The 20,009-nt window shown below is 42.6% G+C and overlaps 1 protein-coding gene across 2 annotated transcripts; it reads left to right on the top strand.

Annotated features, from left to right (window-relative positions):
* Positions 1-1,801: 1,801 nt before the first annotated feature.
* On the top strand, positions 1,802-14,014 carry ODC1 (ornithine decarboxylase 1). Of its 2 annotated transcripts, XM_034766505.1 has the most exons (12): positions 1,809-2,014; positions 4,452-4,586; positions 4,682-4,810; positions 4,993-5,166; positions 5,348-5,520; positions 6,319-6,453; positions 6,657-6,738; positions 7,258-7,341; positions 10,523-10,685; positions 10,779-10,891; positions 11,809-12,023; positions 13,536-14,014. In XM_034766505.1, exons 3-12 carry the CDS (start codon positions 4,709-4,711, stop codon positions 13,678-13,680), a joined length of 1,386 nt encoding a protein of 461 aa, XP_034622396.1. In that variant the 5' UTR covers positions 1,809-2,014; positions 4,452-4,586; positions 4,682-4,708; the 3' UTR covers positions 13,681-14,014. The 2 variants fall into 2 exon arrangements, with proteins under 2 accessions (XP_034622397.1, XP_034622396.1); XM_034766506.1 differs by lacking the exons at positions 10,523-10,685; positions 10,779-10,891 and having other exon boundaries at positions 1,802-2,014.
* The last annotated feature ends 5,995 nt before the right edge of the window (positions 14,015-20,009 follow it).

The following is a 20,009-nucleotide window of genomic DNA, read 5'->3' as shown; positions in this document are numbered from 1 at the left end:
TAAAGTCAATGGAACTTTGCCACTGATTTCCTCCTATGTTAGATCATGCTGACTTTATCATTACAATCCCCTTATGTAATACAACAGAAAACTGTGAAACAGATCAGTTAGATAGTTTAAATTTTCTTTTGTTTTGCAACTATCAGTGGGGGAAAACTGTCTCTGTTAAATTTAGTTTCACAACAGGTGAGCTAAATCCTGAGATAGGATGAGCAACTCTCAACGAAGTCAAGACAATATTTGGCTTAGCCTTAAACCTCCCCCAAACTACATTTTTAGTACTATATACATTTTTAAGCAACATATACCTAACTCCCCTACTTTTTAAATTTATATTGGGTCAAGTTCAGATATAGTGTTAACAGGGTTGGTGAAGGGTCTGCTTACACCAGAACTGAATTTGGCTGGAGTGCAGGAAGTCATTTTCTTCCATGTACTGCACACTTCAGTTAAAGATTTAGGCCCTGATTCTACAAAGACACATGTGCTTAACATATGCATAGTCCCACTATGCAGACTCCTGGCATAAAATATGATCTGATTTAAAAAAAACACACCCAAAGAAACAATGTTGTGCAATGCCTTACGTGTGAAATATATCACCAACGGGTCTAAGCGTCATAAGATTAAATAACCAAATTACCCGGTTCAAATCATACACTTTAGAGGGAAAATTAAGTAGCAGCAAAATATTTATTTTCACTAAACCTAAAATTGTTGCTTCAATAACATTGTTAACTTGCAATACAGCAGCTTATTGACAATAATAATTGCATCACACGTCTACTGCATTTTTCAGCCTAAAGGATTGCATATAGTATTGTGAAATTACAACCGCTACTGGGGTGAAAAGTAGCAACAAATGAGTGTACAACACACTAACAGTAGGGGAAGGGACATTTTGGCACAGGAAAGCAGGACACACCCCTTCCCCTGTATAAGTCTCTTTGATGATTACTCAGAGACAGGAAGTAAAATTTTCACTCAGGAGCCTAAGTCTGTGAAGTGCTTAAATCCCCTTTGAAATGGGACTTAGGCTCCTAAGCCCCCAGATCCTCAAAGATGCTTAACTCCCACTGAAATCAATGGGAGCTAGAAACCTAAATCCAATGAGGATCTGGGCATAGATCACACAGATGCTTTTGAAAGTTTTAACCGGAACCTGTCTTTAAGGTCTCAAGTGAAAGACAACACATGGTCCTCAATTTATTTACTCTAGAAAGGGAAAAAGGTGATCTGACCCTCACTGCATTCGAATCTAAACTGCCCCGCTGAGATTTGAATCTAAGTTGATTTTTAAGGGGTTCCCAGTCAATGACCACTGCAAACCGATGTGAACTTCAATGGAAATCCCAGTGCCAGGAAGGGGGGATTGGGAGCTGTCTCAACACGCCAGCTCTGTTATGAAACCCATCCCGGAAAAGGAGCAGGACGGAAAGAGGGAGCAGGTGGAGGGATTGCAGCAGAGAGGGCAATAGCAAAGGCAGGGGTAGCAGGAGTGGGTGCAAAGGAAGGGGAACAGCAGAGAAGAACCGGGAGGATGGAAGCACCAGCAGGGAAGAGAGGAGGGGGAGGAGGAGCCAGCGAAAGGTTGCCTGACTGGTCTGGACCCAAGGCCTTAGAACGCGGCCCCTGAGGGGAGGGAGGAGAAGGCGTGGCACACCCCGTGCGCGTGTTCGAAAACTCTAACGTCACAATAGCGGCCGGCGGCGGCGGCTCCTGCCCGGTCCCAGCCGATCGGGGCTGGTTTGAGCTGGTGCGTTGTCATAGCGACGCCGTCTGGTCTATAAATACGAGCTCTGCTGGCGCTACGGCTTTTGTCAGTCAGTGCTCTAAAGCCGGCCGGCAGCGCCTGTGGCGGCTCCTCCAGCCCGGCTCCTCCTCGGGCGGCGTGTCCACTCCGGCTCCAGCAGCCACCGAGCTCAGCGGGGCCCGTCTCTGAGGAGGAGGCACGGGACTAGGGGGCCGACCGGCTGCCGGGCGAGGCGCTGAACCATGGCGGGCGCTGACTGAGGTGAGGGGCCGGGCGAGCGGGGTAGGCAGCCGGCCGGCCGCTGGGGCCACGTGTCTCTCCAGCCCCGGCGCAGGGACGGGCTGGGGGCCGCGCTGCGCAGCGGCGATGACCCAGCCGGAGGCGCAGAAAAGGGGCGTCCCGCGCGGGGCGGTGAGGGGCCGCGGAGCCGCCAGCCGCGCCGGGACAAGGGGCTGCGCGGTCCCTGGTGAGAGCCGGTCTGGTCCGCCATGGCCTTGCGGACGCGGCCTCCTCCTGCGCCGCGGGCTTGGCCCCGGATCTCGGCTGCGGCGGGCACGGCCCGGCCACCGCAACGGGATCGCGCGGTTGAAATGGTACAAAATCGCCCCGGTGGTTGTAGTAGCGATTCCCTCCAAACCAGCGGGCACGTAGACTGCCCGGAATCGCTTACGTGGACGGGGACTTGAAAGTTTTCCTTTCAGTTTATTTTGGCTCCTTTAAATTGGCCCGCAAGTGAATGCCTGAAATCCTCTGCATTTTGGAAAAACATGCGACGCTGTTAATGAGGGGGGCTTTCCTTGGGCCGGGGGAGCTCCGTGTAGCTGTTGGTCGTAGTACTTTGGAGCGAAGGAATTAAACATTAACTTGAACTTCTAGGTTTATAGTGCTGGATGTGAACTTTCTCTTTGTGAACTAGGCACCTATGTCAGTACTCCTTGGGGGATGCAGGCCGTGTGTTCATTTAGAAGACTTAATCTGTAAGGAGCCGCATGCAGAAATAGACGCTAAAGTGATGCTGCAGACTTCCTGTGTGTTAACTCAAGCATGCGCTGAAACTACCGGTCGAACAGTTCGGTGATAACATGAAATTATAGCTCTCATTTCGTCATAGTAATGGTTGAAAGAACATTAAGGTTGCAAAGTCAAGATGCGAAAGTTAGGAAATACCAGAGTTAAGGTTGCCCGTGCAATCTAAATTCAGCCCCCTTGTGTATTAGGATACAGTTTTAATTACATGATGCACAATTTTTTTCCATAGCTTCCTTGCTTCTTTCAGTGCATATGGCAAACAGGACTCACTAAATGTGACTATTTAGCATTTTATAGCAATTAAAGGGAGCTGTGATTTGAACATAGATGTCAGTTGCACATGATTAAAAATCAGGTTTCCATTTGTCTCAAACTGGGCACCCAGAAAATGAGTACATAAACTAAACTTTTTACAGATGGTCAATTAAGTGACTTGCATAGGAACTCTGTGGCAGAGACAGGGAGAGAATCTGCCAATTCTCCAGGGTTGCATTCAGCTGCCTTATTCTTCCAAAAGTCCCCTGCCTCATTTGTTAAAGACCTTCCAAACTTCTCAGATGAGGCAGCAGTCTTACAGACAATAGCCTTGTTGACTATCCAACCCCAATTTATTTCTTGTCCATTGAATGAAGGAAGGTTCTGGGAGAGGTGAGAGGCTAATGGTAATTAAAGACCCCCAATGAGTAGGTTAGATAAATGTCTATCAGGGATGGTCTAGACAGTATTTGGTCCTGCCATGCGGGCAGGGGACTGGACTCGATGACCTCTCGAGGTCCCTTCCAGTCCTATAATCTATGAATGTATACAGCACTAGGGCATTTCCTGAGTACTAAATTTTGCAGCCATAACCCTTTCAACTTGCAGTGTTTTATGTATTTTCCTAAGAGGTGTGTGGGGGTTTTTTTTACCTTTTTTAAAGGTCATGTGGAAGCATATCAAGCTCTGCCAAAATCATTACCAAGGTTGGGGGTCTTTAGATTCACAGCACAGATGTCTACCACTTGAGTTAATAAAATAATTGGTTGCCATCCTCCATTTGGACCAGCCTGTAGAAATGCATGAAATACATATACTTGACTAATGAGTTTCACAGCTATTTGTTAGACAGCTGAGGAAAACCGAGACTTGGGACTTCTAAGTTCAGTTCCAGATTCTGGAAGGAAGTGTTCTCTAGTGGTTTCAGCCCTTGTCTCCTGGCATTTGAGTGAGGCTACTTTCTCTTCAGTTGCCTGTGTGCCTGTGGGGAAAGCATTGGCTGAACAGGAGAAACCATCTCCTGTCCTCCTTTATTGTCACACCAACTTGGCAGCCATGTGGAGCAATTGCAGGGAAAGGCCTATTCACTCCCTGGTCTGGAACATGTTCTGTAAAAACAATGTTTAGAGAATTTAGCTGCCGACCTCAGAGTATGTACAGATAGCAATTTTCAGAGTCATAACTTGGCCAAATGTTTGTTGCATATCTAACTACCTGTAGAGTGACTAGAGAGATGAAATGATGAATGGTAGTAAACAGGCATGTTTAAAAATACTTATGACGTTTTTATATAACTTGCTCTACTTAGTGTGTACTCAATGTATTCCTGTTTCTAAAGTAGAAAAATGACAATTTCAATAAATTTGATAGGGAAGTTAGGTTTTTTTTTACATTCTTTTTTTTCTTTGAACAGTTTCAATGCAACATCATACAACTGCAGAGGACAGAAAACTTGCCTTGATCTATCAAGACTTTGCTTTTCTGAAGCACGTCTTTAGGCGCACAGTTGAAAGAATTTGAACAAAGCTGATATTTCTTAGTTGTCCATGTAAGTTTGTGGATCCTGACTATCATTTTGTGTGTGTGTGTGTGTGTGTCTTTGCTTATTTGAATGAACTAACATACTTCTTTCGATATCCACAGTTTGTTGCACTTACACTCTTAGAAACAATGAACAGCTTCAGCAATGAGGAGTTTGACTTCACCTTCCTTGATGAAGGCTTTACTGCCAAGGATATTCTAGACCAAAAAATAAATGAAGTTTCTTCCTCTGTAAGTATGCTAGCAAAAGATGAGTGCATTTTCTTAAAAAACAATTTTATATGTTAACTGTACTCTGTACCATACATATTTCTAAGTTTTACTTTCTGTTCAAAAAATCCTATACTGTAACTCTGCAGAACACTGAGCTAGGGGGCATAACTGAAGATGACCTGTGTGGTTTTTTCTTTTAGGATGATAAAGATGCTTTCTATGTTGCTGACCTTGGGGATGTCCTAAAGAAGCATTTCCGATGGTACAAAGCACTCCCTCGAGTAACACCCTTCTATGCCGTCAAATGTAATGACAGTAAAGCTATAGTGAAGACACTTGCTGCCCTTGGTGCAGGGTTTGATTGTGCTAGTAAGGTAAGATCTTCAGTTTTTGATGGTAACTTCATATATGGATGTTACATACAATCAAACAAAGCTGAAACAACGAGGAGTGTTTCTTGATTGTCAATGCTGCATCTTCACACACTTTCTGGATGAGATCATCCATTTGTTTGTTTCTAGCTAGTAGTGTGTAATCTGTTTCTTCTTTTTCCAGACTGAAATCCAGTTGGTACAGAACATTGGTGTACCTCCAGAGCGAATAATATATGCAAATCCTTGCAAACAAATCTCTCAAATTAAACATGCTGCCAACAGTGGTGTGCAGATGATGACTTTTGATAGTGAAGTAGAGCTAATGAAAGTTGCAAGAGCTCATCCAAAGGCAAAGTAAGGGGTTTTTGGTTTTGTGCATCTTAATGGGCTTAACATGTTTAAAGTCCCCTACCCTGTATTAGCTGTGTGCCTGGGTAACACACACGTTCAGCTTGATTTCTAAGCTTTTAACACTAACACAACTGGAAAAGAAGGCAGACATTTTTCTGTCCAGATACACATGTCTGTCAAGTACAGTTTTGTATCCTACTGGCTTACAAAGAACCAAGGACAATACAAACTTGCTTGCATGTTAAATTAGGTCCACCTTTGTTAAGCCAACTTTGCTGTAAAATGTTTTAAATTTGACTTGCTATAAGTCTCTCAGCGGTTCTCACTGTGGGTTGTTACCCCAAAATGGGTTGCAACCCTGTTTTTAATGGGGTTGCCAGAGCTGGTGTTAGACTTGCTGGGCCTGGAGCCAAAGCCCGAGCCCCTCTGCTTGGGATCAAAGCCGTTAGAGTTTTAGCCCTGGGTGGTGGGGTGCAGGTTACAGGCCCCCTGCTTGGAGCTGAAGCCCTGGGGCTTTGGCTTTGCCACCCTTCCTACCCCTCCTTCCCAGCTTGAGGTATGAGGCTCAGGCTTTGCCTTTGTTCCCCCACCTGGGGCAGAGGGACTTGGGCAGGCTCAGGCTTCAGCTTCCCTCATGACTAGAGTTTTGTTGTTAGAGGGGGGGTTATGGTGCAATGAAGTTTGAGAACCCCTTCTCTAAGTTACAAACCCCATTCTCCTGACCTGAAACCTATTTCAACCAGATTGACTGCTGCTCTAGAAAATCTAGAGGGTTGACACTAAATTGGACACTGTTTCTAGGCTAGTCTTGCGCATCGCAACTGATGACTCCAAAGCAGTTTGTCGCCTGAGTGTTAAATTTGGAGCTACCCTCAAAACTAGCAGACTTCTTCTGGAGCGGGCAAAAGAACTTGACCTTGACATTATTGGAGTCAGGTTAGTAATAACTTTGATCTGTATATACAAACTGTCAAAACATCCGTCTAGAAATATGCATTATAATCAAAGTCTACATAAATATGTAAATGACTTGCCCACTCACAAGAACTGACACCTTAATCTGCTACTACATATTACTTTTGTCTAAATAGTTACTTAAATCTTCCAAAAGGCAACTGAGATTTGCAACTGTTTTCCAGTTTCCATGTTGGAAGTGGCTGTACTGACCCAGAGACGTTTGTTCAAGCTATTTCTGATGCCCGTTGTGTCTTCGATATGGGAGTAAGTATGAATTTACTTGCCTAAGAGCATTGCTTCTGGACCACTATTTTATGGTACTGACTTGTCAGAATGAAATGCCACTCGAACAAAGTAATGTACAACTTTGGAACCAAAAACTTAAAATAAGAAGCTTTATAACCTTTCCTGTACAGTTAGTATTCAGTGTCATATGGTCAGTTACTTTTTGAATCTTGGTAATCCTTTGATAGCTGACCCAATATTAAAGTTTTGTGGGGGGGGAAAAAAGACTTACTAAATCTTACGACCAATTTAAAAAAAAAAAAACAACTTTACCAAAACCAATATAGAATCTTAAACATTCCCTGTTCTTACAAAGCACTAGTGCAGGAGAACTAGCAAGTTAAAAATTTACTAGTCAGTTTTCTTTGTCAGAAGTATCAGTAAAATGGATTTTTTTCAGGGGGGAGGGGGTTAATCTTCAAACTGAGTTGGTTTTGACCTATGTTAGACTATTCAAGAATCACTTCTTTGCTTGACTGTCCCATTTTAACACTGCAGACAGAGCTTGGTTTCAGTATGCATCTGCTTGATATTGGTGGTGGCTTCCCTGGTTCCGAAGATGTCAAGCTTAAATTTGAAGAGGTATGATGATTTCTAATTAATACTTGGTTTATCAGGTTGTGAAGATATTTTGATAGAGTGAACTTGGGCAGACATTTATTTACCTGGTATCTTGGTTCCCTTTGATTTGTATTAAGACTAGTGGAATCTGTTTTTGATTCTGAACTGAAGTCATAATTTCTCCTGTTAATTGCAGAATCAAGTAGCTGATGGCCTTAGCCCTTTAAATACATATGACGTTAGTTAACAGACCAAGTAAATGCTAACATGGCAAAGGCTTGTGTTAGAGGGCTTTCCCTTCCTCCTCCCACTTCCCTGGTTCTTGACACAGACAGCAAAAGACCAGAAGTCCAAAGTGCACACAATGCAATGTTTGTTTGGGATTAGTTTCCAAGCAAGCATATTCCAAAGCCCTTCACACCAGTTGGGCTTATCTCTATGCCGATTAGTCTTTTTCCCCAGTGTTCTCTTCCCAGCTCTGACGCCGGAGAGCGTTTACCCTGTTGTTCCCTGTTCCCGTTCTCCCTCCTTAGCAAACATGATTCCAATTTCCCTTCCACTTCCTATTTGACCCCAGTTTATATAGTAATAATCTCAGCTATACCATAACCAGTTGTTTTACTGAAATTTAACTAACCAGTCCTAACACATTGTAACATAATTTTCTAACCAATTATATCCCACTACCCTAATTAACTTACACCTAGCAAAATTAATTGTACAGTAGACAAAACAATTAGAGAACCAGATAAATTAACAATAGAAAAGAGGGGGTCCGTAAAGATAAAACAATACAGAAATGGGGGTTCCACAACCATTGATAAGTGATAGCATCCTATCTGGCAAGAAATCAAACAAAGTGTTCTTTAACCATCTTAAGATCTGTTTCTTTATCTGGTAGTGATGGGAACGATCAGGACAGGATTGTCTTCATAACAGCCCAATACCACCTTATTTCAGTGTGACTGGTTTGGAATGTGAGGCTGTGACCATAGGTTTCCTAGCTTATGGCTGCTCGTGCTGTTTAGCCAAAGGCCTTAGTTGGAGGCCTTGCTCTTAGGCGAGCCTAGCGAGAGAAGGCCCATACACAGGCAGACAGTGATTTTGATTCTTTGTTTTTATACCTCTAACCAGCTAAGTGACTAAAAATGCATCTCAGATCTTAAAGTATAGGCCTTTATTCAGGCCTGCTTGTATCTATATTCTAACACTCCACCCCTTCCTTTTTCTTTTGGAATCCTCCTGCCCAGGTATCCCTAGAAAAGCATAAGACATATGGCGACACATTTCCTGATAGGGCCAAGCATCAATGTGTGAATGCTCCATCTGTCCCACTGCCCCTTGTGTAGTACAATGCCCTACACCTTCTCTTGTACAGGCATACTATGTTTATTCCAATTAGTGTTCCAGCCTTCCCAGTATAGTGGGCCTGAGAAGGTTGGGTCCAGGTTGTCTAGTACACTGGTGGTGGGGGGGGCTTACTACATTACTTATAGGTTCGAATTAGTGGCCGTTCTTTAGAGGGTTGTGCCCCTCTTGACTGTTTTCCATATACAACGTAACACAAGTATAATTAACAATACACCAGCCACTGTGATAACCCACAGCAACACTGAGAGTCCTGACCACTGTAGTATAGTCCAACATCCTGGCCACCACCCAAAAAACTGCTTCTCCTCCTTTGATGGGTCAAAATTTTAACACCATTTTGGAGAATATATTTTATGTGGTGTCCAGTTGCAGTGAGCTGCTCCAGCAGTCTTCACATGCTTTTGTCCATATCATGAGTCCACTGGATATTTACAGAAAAATGGGGTATTGTCCAAACAAGCTCAACCATTTTGCATGGAATTGGGTAGTAAGCACTGGTTTGCTTGTGCACAGCAGTGCGTTCCATAGATCCATATGTGCACCATAGTCCTGATGGCAGTGTAGATGCGTGTAAGTGTGCCAGATGCTGGTGGAATTGTGTCCCCAAGTGTTGTGTACATTCCTAGCAAACACATATATATCATATCACATCACCGCAAATGGGGGCCATTTGCAACAGGCCATTAATTCTGCCCCTCCATGGCCATTGAGGAAGGACACATTCAAATATTTTCTCAGGACAAACAATTACTTAACTGAATTATTGTCCGTTTTACACCATTTCATCCTCCCCATCTATCCCCCAGTGGTTCAGAGAGCTCCTCCCTTTCTCATTATTCCCACAGGGCTCATGGAGATCACCTTAGTTGCATTCCTTTCCCACAGTAGCATGGTAATGATTACACAGGTGCTAGACCCAAAGTTGATGTCTTAAGGCTGTTCTGGAGTAAAAATTGGGGCCTCTGTTTTAGTGACATAGCCTTATTTTATCAATTGAGATGCTGTTGTGACTAAGGAAACAGTTGCTGTGGGAAATCTAACATTGACTCTTCTGCAAGAAAACATGAGTCTTGTTTTCAATTTCTAATATGAAGAAATTGCTGCCTTGCCCTGTATGATTCTTAATGCTGGCCCTAGTGTAGAACCAGCTAAACAATACCGGAAGGGTGCTGTTCAGTAAGATCAGATTCAGTACACTGAAGTCTAAATCCTGATTTAGAAATGAGTTCATATTTCTACGTCTGTTAATACATACACAAATAGTCAAATCTGTGAAGCTTCCAGAAATAACTAGAGAGAGGAATAATTTTCTAGACCCTTTCTTTTTTCTTTTTTTTTTCTTTTAATTTGTTTAGTCTACTAAAAATAAGAGGAATTTGTGACTAGGAAAGTGTACATCTGATCTAGAAACAAAACAACTCTGATTCTGTGAAAATTCAACTTCCAGAAAGGTCAATTGCTCAAACTGACTTGTGGGAAGCCATCCAGAGTGATTCTCCTTTAGTTTAAATCTCTTAATTTCTGAGACATTTTTATAAGTTTTTTTTTTTTTATTTTATGCCTTTAACTACATGTTGAAATAACTGTTTTTGCAGACAGCAAGGTACTAATTTCATACCAGTAAAAGCTTAAACATGGAATAAAATAACATGGGGAGACACTAAAGCTTTTAGACCATGCAAATAGCTAATGCCGTGTACTGATTTTAGCGCTTTATGACTGGGCTGTTTTAGATTCTTATCCTTTTGGCTCTGGCAATAGCCAGTTTAATAACCTTTTTTAGTTTGGTACTTTGTACAGTCACTAACAACCTTACATGTCTCTTGATTAGATCACAAGTGTAATCAATCCAGCATTGGACAAATACTTTCCTTGTGATTCTGGAATAAGAATTATTGCAGAGCCTGGCAGATACTATGTTGCATCAGCTTTCACACTGGCCGTTAACATAATTGCAAAAAAAGTTGTATTAAAGGAGCAGTCAGGTTCTGATGGTATGTAAAACTAGATCTCCTAATCTCATTTGCAACCAGATAGAAAACTCACTTTCCAAAGGTTCTTATTTTCATATTTTCATCTCCTTTTAGATGAGGATGATATTAATGGCAAAACTCTTATGTACTATGTGAATGATGGAGTGTATGGATCATTCAATTGCATCCTATATGATCATGCACATGTTAAGCCAGTCTTGCAAAAGGTACAGTATACCTCCAGATCAGGGGTGGGCAGATTTTTTTTTTTTTTTTTTTTTTTTTCCCCTTCTTCTCCTGAGGGCCACATTGGGGTTCAAAAACTGTATGGAGGGCCAGATAAGGAAGGCTGTGCCTCCCCAAACAACCTGGCTCCTGCCCCCTATCCACCACCCTCTATCTAACCGCCTGTCCCCTGACAGGCCCCCTGGGACTCCCACACCTATCCACCTGCTCCCTGTCCCCTGATTGCCACCCAGGACCTCTGCCCCTTAGCCAACCTCCCTGCACCTTTACCATGCAGCTCAGCTGCCAGTCCCAGCGCTCTGCACTGCCCGGCCAGAGCCAGCCATGCCACTGTGCAGTCTAGAGCACCGGGGCAGGCCGGCGGCTCTCGCAGCTGCGCTGCCTGGCAGGAGCTCACAGGAGCGCTGACGACACAGCGAGCTGAGGCGGATGGGGGACAGCAGGGGAGGGGCCAGGAGCTAGCCTCCCCTCCCGGGGAGCTCAAGGGCCAGGCAGGATAGTCCCGCAGGCCAGATGTGGCCTGCAGGCCATAGTTTGCCCACCTCTGCTCCAGATGCTAAATCAACATAGACTGCTCATTCCACTGTGCAAATAAACTCAAGCATAATGCCTTCATATTCCACCACCACCATCTTTACCATCCTGCCACCACTCCTGACAAATGCCTGGGTTGGCAAATGTGAGCTCTGGGCCATTCAGTGGAGCAGATTCCAAAGTTGAAGATCACTTATGTAGGAGGCCCTGCCAGCTGCTGTTTTTCTTGCACACTTTAGAGCTGGAGTTCTATGCTTTTAATCACCTCAATCATGGCAGCTATTTGTTTGGGAAAACTCCTGCTTTAGTCCTGTGTAAGAGAAGTGGTAGTCAAAAGTAATGTGTAACTTGCTTCTCTCTTCAGAGACCTAAACCAGATGAGGGCTGTTATTCCTGTAGCATTTGGGGACCAACATGTGATGGCCTGGATCGTATTGTTGAGCGCTTTGATATGCCAGAGCTGCAAGTTGGTGATTGGATGCTATTTGAAAATATGGGTGCCTACACAGTTGCAGCTGCTTCCACTTTCAATGGATTCCAGCGGCCAGCAATAAATTATGTGATGTCAAGGCCAGCATGGTTAGTAGCTTGTCGCACTTCTGCTTTAGATGGGAGACCTTTACTAGGTCTGCCAAGAGCTCTTGATAGTTTTGTTTCAAGTGAATAACTCCTTGTTGACTATTTATCCAAAGGTCCATTTATTATGAACTGACAAATGTTATTTCACGTAGAATTGTCTTCTATAGCTAGCAGGACTTGAAGGGATGCTCTCTAATTATAATAGCCTAAAACTACATTGCTGAGTTTGTGGGGGTTTTTTTAAGGGGACCAGAGGAAATAAATATCAGCTCCCATTTGTTTTCAATGGGATTTGGACACACTGCCTCGTTAAATGCTTCTGAAAATTCCACCATAACATAACATTGCTTAGTGAAACTCATTGCATTTGTTAGCACTGTATCTAGAGAATATAGTTTTCCCTGTGTAGTAGGTCATCCCTTTGCATGGGTCTTTCACATAGCAGCTAAGGTGTTAATTTTAAAATGGGGGTGGGGGAGGTCTTTTTGTAAAACCACAAATTTGGCTGAGAAACTTATCAGGTGAACAGTAGGCTTAAAAATGTGTCAGTCACTTGGGTTGCTTTACAGATAATATATTGAATTACTATTGTGGTCATCTGACAGGAAGAGAATTTTTCCATTTGCCAGAGTGACTATTTCTATGCTGGGGTGCTTAAGCTCTCTAGTGTGGATGTAGCTATACTGGCAGTTACCCCCCCCCTTATTTTTTTTATTTAGTTTATTTTTTTAAACCAGTACTGCAAAACCACCTCATGAGTGAAACTAGCTACACAGTAAAAGCACAATTCTGCCAGCATAGCTGGGTCAGTCAGGGATTGTACCTCTTCACACCCCTCATGTTACACAGCTATGCTGCCAGAAGTCTGTGTAGACCTGGTCCAACTTAAATTAGTGGTGTCCCAACGTGTAGCCTGCTGGTATGCATTTAGCCCCTTTAACACCATTTAAATTGCAAGATTTCATTTTAAGTGTCTAGCTTTCTGCATTCATATTTGGAAACGTTGTATTTTGAAAGAAGTGTGAACTAATGTAGACTCTGACATCTTCAAGAACCTTGGGTAGTGAGGGAACACCTAAGTGAAATGCTCAGTTTGTTGTAACGAAGTTTAACATTCCTCTGGCCTGGTCTGCACTTAAATTCTGCTGGTGTCAAGTAGGAGTGGAAAAATCACATGCCACCCAAAATAACTGCATCTACATTAGGGCTTTTGCTGCCAGCAAAACTGGGTGGATGGGGGTATAACTAGGGGTGTGGAGGGGAGACTGAGTAATTGAATGTGCCCAAACAAGTCATTCTAATTATTCAGTGATGCTGAATGCAAATCTAATTTAAAGCTGTTACTTCATGATTCACATTCTACTTCTGAGCAAACCTGTTATCAGTAGATCTGGGGATGAAGTTAGATCATAATTTGACCTGCCCAACAAGATCCTTTTTGATGCTGGACTCCATTAAATCAGGGTAAAATATATAGACTGTTTTCTGACTTATTTTTTTCCTCTTATTTAGGCAACTAATGCAACAGATTAAGGAGCAAGGTTTCCTAGCTGAAGAAGAGGAGCAGGATGTCAGTACTTTGCCACTGTCTTGTGCCTGGGAAAGTGGAATTGAACATCATCCGGCAACTTGTGCTTCAACTAGTATTAATGTATAGATATTGTTTAATTGCAAGTTTATTAATTGAATCTCTAGGGCATTTTGGGGACCATTAACTTAAGTCTTGCTAGAATTTTTAAATGTTTTTTGTTTAAGTCTAGGGTCAGCATAAATGCAACAAAATGGATGACTAGGAGATGGGGGTCACATTATCTGTGTTCCTATGGAAACTATTTGAATATTTTATATGGATTTTTACTCACTTTCAAGTATGCTACTAAAGATTAACCCTTGACTGTCAGACAAGCATTTGTAGCTTGTATATTGGCAGAATGGGCTGAGCTTAGTGTTGTGACCTAACTGTTTTAAAATAAAGTATTGAAATAACTGGCTATTCTCTGGTGTACATGAATTTAAAACTGTCATGAATGGATGTTAAAGTATTGGTGGTTGCTCTATGCCAAATAGACCTAGTAAAGAATGTGCAGTGGATTTAGCTGGCATGCTTTCAAGACAGTTTTGCAAGGCTAAGTTTAGCATTGCATAGTGTACAGTAAACATGCTCTTCTAGGTTTTTATGGTAATACAAATGAGAGCTGAAATACTTATGCAACTGTCAGCACAGGTGGCTAGTCCACTTCTCTAATGGATTAAGTCTGATTTTAATGTCACTGACTAGTAAAAGATTTTAATGCAAACTAGAGGAAGCTGCTAAAAATAGATCGACCCCACACCATGAGGACGTGAGGGAAGTCTAACTAAGATACGCAGTTTCAGCTACTAGAATAGCTTAGCTGAAGTCGACGTATCTTAAGTCGATTTTTTTTCTCTCTCTCTCCTTTTCCCCCCTTCCCCCCTCCCCCCCTGCCATGTGGACCAGGCCGAAGACTTAATAGCAGATATATGAAGGATAAACAACTCTCTACCAGCACATCCACTGATATAGTCAAGCTTTAGCTCCTCTTTTAGAGATTGTTAGAGAATCTTAAATACAGTTCTTAGCTTTAGAACTTTCAGCCACAGTTGACTGACTATTCCACAGGCTTGTGCAGCTAGGCTCATTGCATAGGCTTTATATAAGCCTATGCAATAATTTTTTTTTTTCCCCTTTCTGGCCTTCAGTTGAAAATCAGTTTTTAACTCTTTCAGAGTAAATGGTCATCCCTGCTTAAAACATACCACAAATTAAATAAGATTCATGATTAAATGACAAATAGATGCTTAACATTCTCCACTTTTCAACACCCAGTTGTCTGTATAAAAATTGAGGCAGCTAGAGAAACTTTGACACTGACGGATGTGCAATATCCCAGGCTGCTTGGGGCGGGGCTGTGTTTCTCAAAAAAATTCAGTGCATTTCAACAACTGTCTTTCTTGAAAGCAAAAGGCAAGGCACTACAACAGTTAAATACCAAAGTCCATGAACACTAAATGTGACTGACATTGAACAGCTAGTGCTTCTGCACTGACAATTGAGAAGTTTAGGAAACTATAATGCGGTGAGACAATGCAATACTTTAAGCAACCTTGCACTGGGGAAAGTTGAAGAGGATGCTTTGGTCTTGTGCCTCCGAGGGGAAATCTAGTTTTCTGTAACTTAATGGCACATGATTCAATTGTGTGCTCTATAAAGAAGTCTTCCAAAGTGTAAGTTTGATTTTTAAAATGAGCAGTTGAACAACTGCTCGAACACAAACTTCAGTTAATTATTTGTTTAGGTCTTGTAAACACAATAGCATGGGTTCAACTTAAGGTGTGATTTCTTTTTATTAAGGTGATTTAGTTGACTTCACAAATTTTTTGCACCTGTTTAACAGTTTTTAAAATCTTAAACTGCTGTAACTTTCTCATGTAGACATACCCTGAAGTTTGGCATCTGGCACTGAGGTTCATGACAATGCAAGTCCAGCTCTAATGACATTGAAAATGGAATTACAGGACTATGATGCTTCAGACATGGTGCAGTAGTAAATTGACACACTTCCCCAAATATCTGTTTGTTTCATAGGTTCCTCACCTCCCTCTCACTAATGGGTAACACTGTTACAGGAAAGTTATACAGTAGGGTTTTTTCTTTTTTAAGCTATGTTAGTACATTGTGTTGTCCTGTCTTCTGTGGAAAGTATTTTTGCTTTTCACTTATCACATCTGTTCTGTTTCTCTCAGAAGCTACAGCTAGCACCATGGGACCAGCCAACTGCTCACAGATCAGTTTGTCTTCTGTAGTTCTATATAAACTTCAAAACCAGAAAAAAATACATTAAAAATGCAGCCTAGAGTGCTAAAATGCATCATTTTCATACACAGAATTCTGTACTACAGCATTCATGATGGATGAGTAAACCCTGCCCTCAAACTGCTCCCCTATGTAACTATAGCAGGTACTCCACAACCCAAGTCTTACTGCCTTTGCTACGCAGGCCTTGTCTAGCCAAGGAGATAAATGTTTTAAAAAGATAGCCAACAGATTTTAAACAGTAGCATTTATGGGTTCTGTACCTTTTTAAAAACTTCTTAGCTGGTTATTATCAACCCAACAAGAAGTCTAGGGTCAATCATGAACAGATAGATGGTTTTTAGAAGTGTTAAATCTATCTACTACTATTAGCCAACATGTTCCTAAAGACAGCCCAACCTATTTTCATACTCTAGAGATAGCTACGGTGAGACATTTTCTGAACAGTTCTGGGAAAAGGCTGCAGAGCCTTGGGTTATGGTAGCAGTCTTCATCTTGGCCATGGCAGCTCCTCACCTTGCCTCAGCATAATGATAGTAAAGTATAACCAAGTTTTGCTACATCCAGTGCCATACTCCAAATGGCAGGGACCTGACTCCAGCCATACATTCTAGCTATGGAAGGTCCCTCACAAGCTGAGTAGACTGGCTGAAGCCAGCTCTTCACTTGAGGTGTGTGACCAGCCTCCAAAAGGGTTGAGCCACCATTAGCATAGCAGAGCAATGGATATGGGTGGGGACTGTAGGGTATGCTGTGGGCTGCTGGCTAAAGGTAATTTACCTTCATCTATGAACCTACTGGGCCATCAAATCCTCCATTCTTGGTCACCACACTTGTCAGTCCAAACGCAGCTATATTGTTTCTTACTTCCCCAACCGTGACTTTTTGCAGGAATTCCACCTCTGGATGCACATCTAGTTTGAAGTCCTCCTGTGTCTCAGGTCTCTCCTCCCCTGGCATGTGCTAGTTTCATGCAAAGCTGATGTTTGGACCAGACTCTGCTGCAGCACCACTGCATGCCAGTGACTGCCTTGTTAGATCAGCATCTTCTGGGAGAGGCCACTGCGTGGTGGAAACAGAGCCTAAGCCAGCTCCACTATATGGGCTGTGGGCTGTGCACTAGCAAAAGCAGTCCCTTCTGCTAGAGGCACCCAAGGACTCTCTACCCATCTGACACCAGTAATTTGTTTCTTTCCTTCCTGGGTTCCTGCTTGAAAGCTGAGCCATGTTAAATAAAAGGCATTGCTCAGAAGCCTGCCAAGAATTCTCCTCCTTTTGGCTGGTCACCTCTCACTAAGTCTTACTCAGGCATTGAGGCCAGGTGGTTTGATGATCTCCCAGGTGAAGTTAAGTCTTCATTTTAATCTGTGGTTGGGCACCTCTTGCAAAGGGGTGAAATCCCATGGGATGCTGTCCAGGCATAGGGGTCAGTAAGTGCGTGAATACCTTTGCAGACTTAGGACCCAATCCTGCAATCGCATCTGTACAAATAGACCCTTACACCCCTGTGAAATCCAGTTGAAGTTGACCAAGGTATTGCATGCGCCTCAGCCTGCAGAATCTGATTGATGTGGGGAAGAGATGAGCACGGAGAAGGGAAAAATTTTAACCGTCCTATACAGCTTAATAAGTAGGCCAGAAAAATGAGTTTTCCTTTTAACAGCTCTGCACTAAAGAATTTTAACAGATGACACAAGCAGTTGGAGATTATCACGTCAGATGAAAAACATAAATATGCTTTAAAGAAAGAGTTCATATGTTTAACCTAAGTACATCACACATCAGTGGGGGGGGGGAGAATAACACCAAAGCTTCCAGTATCTCTGTGTCCCAGGCTGCTTTGAATAAACATGCCACAAATGTTTTTAATTCTAATTCATGCTTGTCTAAAGTAAAACAATCCAGCTGAGTGTCCTAAAATAGAAAGGAATTTGCACTAGGGAGGTAGTCTAGGCACATGAAAAGCTATGTCTTCTGACAAGCCTTGCTATTCTTCAGTTGTAGTTAAACAATTATCGAATATGGTCAAAATATGCTGTAAATCATAACGGCAGCGTGTTAGAAAAACAGTCTCAGCATTCCAGTCCAGCTAGTGCCAGTCTTAACACGAGACATGGCAGAATTAAATGTTTATTTTCTTTAATCATTTCAACACATATCCTCAGTTTATTTTGTAAAGCAATTTACATTTTCACAGTTGTGCTCAATAGATGGGTGTTTTAAACATTTTTTTTTTTTCCAATTTAAATTTTCACAATGGCAGGAAATTGGGAGGGAAGGGTGGTTTGGTCAGATAACTGCTGCAGGCACAAAATAATTATCAAATGACAGTAGATGTGACTCAAAAAGTTAAAGGTTTATAACCATAAACATTGCAAACTAAATATCGTTAAATTGCATGTTAAGAAAGTCTCTAGCTGTATTTTACTTACAATGCTGGGCTGTATCATCAATGGCAATATTTTTTTCATTGGGTTGGGGGCGGGAGGTAAGTGTGAGGGGATGCATGTTGAAAGCAACGCTCATCGACACTTACCAATAAATTAACTTATCTTTCCAAGCCTACTGATAGAGAGTAGCACCTTTTGTCGTGTAAGCCACTCAAATAAACTGAACTACTCATAAGGTAAGGCACTAGGCTGTCAGAAGCTGCTCCACTGAATGTAGTGCTCTAGCAACTAGAAACATGATGCTATAACCATATTATAATCACACCTTCGGGTGCTCCAATCCCTTTGCTAATGTTAAAGACTAAAGATCACAGTTAAGGGCGCAAACATCTCCATCCCAAAAGGTTCATAAAATACTAGGACATGGCTGCAGCAAAAATGCGGGGAGGGGGTGGAATAAGTATCTAGGTGGTAGTACTGCTGTAAAGGCTCTGAGGGTTGCAGTGGATCATGAGTTAACAATGTGCTGCAGCTGTGAAAAAGGCTAATATTCTGGGGCATAGTAACAAGTGTGTAAGCTATGGGCGGTAACTGTCCTGCTGTACTTGGCAATTGGGGAGGCCTCACCTGCAGTACTGTGCCCAACTCTGGGTGCCACACTTCAGGAAAGATGTGGACAAATTGGAACAAATCCAGCAGTAAGCAACAAAAATGATAACAGATTTAGCAAACCTGACCTGTGAGGAAAGGTTAAAAAAAACTGGACAAGTTTTTCTCTTGAGAAAAGGTGTGGGACGGAGGTAGGGAACCTTAGTAACTGTCTTCAGCAGTTAAGAGCTGTTAGTAAAGAGGGCAGCGATCGATTGATCTCCACATCCACTGAAGATAGGACAAGAAGTGCTTGGCTTAATCTTCAGCAAGGACGATTTAGGTTAGATATTAGGAAAAACCTTTTAACTACAAGTGTAGTTAAGCTCCGGAATAAGCTTCCAAGGGAGGTTGTGGAATCACCATCCTTGGAGGTTGTTAGGAACAAGTTGGACCAACATCTGTCAGAGATGGTCAAGGTTTACTTGGCCCTGCGTCAGTGTAGGGGGGCTGGACTTGATGACTTCTCAAGGTCCCTTCCAGACTTATGTTTCTATGATTGTATTAGGAAAGACAGAAATACATGACTGTGGAAATACTGCAGATTCTGAGGACTTCTCACATACTTTGTTGCAGAATATTAGTAGTTCTTTGAGTGATTGCTCATGTCAATTCCAATTAAGTGTATGCATGCCACGTGCATGGCTGCCGGAAGATTTTTCCCCTAGCAGTATCCGTCAGATCGACCTGGGCGCCCCCTGGAGTCGTACCTTCATGGTGCTCAATAGAGAGCCCTGTCGACCCGCCACCCCTTCAGTTCCTTCTCACCGCCAGTGACAGTTAGCTGGAACTTCACCGTGCTCTTGTCTCGACAAGCGCATTTAGCAGTTTCTTACATTGTTCTCCATTGGTTTTCCATTGTTCATTAATAGTTAGTAGTTCATTAGTGTTAGATACGTTTCCTTGGGCGGGGAATCCCCTCCTACGCTCTGCCGGGGCATGCCGGGGTCTCTGGGCTTCAAAGCCTGCAGCAAGTGTATGTCCAGAAGCGATCCTCACACCTCGTGTCTAAAGTGTTTAGGAGAGGGCCATCAGAAGGATCGTTGTGCCATTTGTAAGACCTTTCAGCCAGGACTTTAAAAGAGAGAGAGCAACATCTGAAGGTCCTGTTAA

The sequence above is a fragment of the Trachemys scripta genome, chromosome 3, assembly GCF_013100865.1.
Source record: "Trachemys scripta elegans isolate TJP31775 chromosome 3, CAS_Tse_1.0, whole genome shotgun sequence".
Taxonomy (NCBI): domain Eukaryota; kingdom Metazoa; phylum Chordata; order Testudines; family Emydidae; genus Trachemys; species Trachemys scripta.
The sequence above is the reverse complement of the archived record's forward strand: the minus strand, read 5'-3'. Positions and strand labels throughout refer to the sequence as shown.

Excerpts from the sequence above, each read along its gene's own strand:
- ODC1 (XM_034766505.1), top strand. The coding sequence starts at position 4,709 with ATGAACAGCTTCAGCAATGAGGAGTTTGACTTCACCTTCCTTGATGAA. Across the intron at positions 5,167-5,347 it reads GGTTTGATTGTGCTAGTAAG|ACTGAAATCCAGTTGGTACA; the intron begins GTAAGATCTTCA and ends TTCTTTTTCCAG. Across the intron at positions 12,024-13,535 it reads GTGATGTCAAGGCCAGCATG|GCAACTAATGCAACAGATTA; the intron begins GTTAGTAGCTTG and ends CCTCTTATTTAG.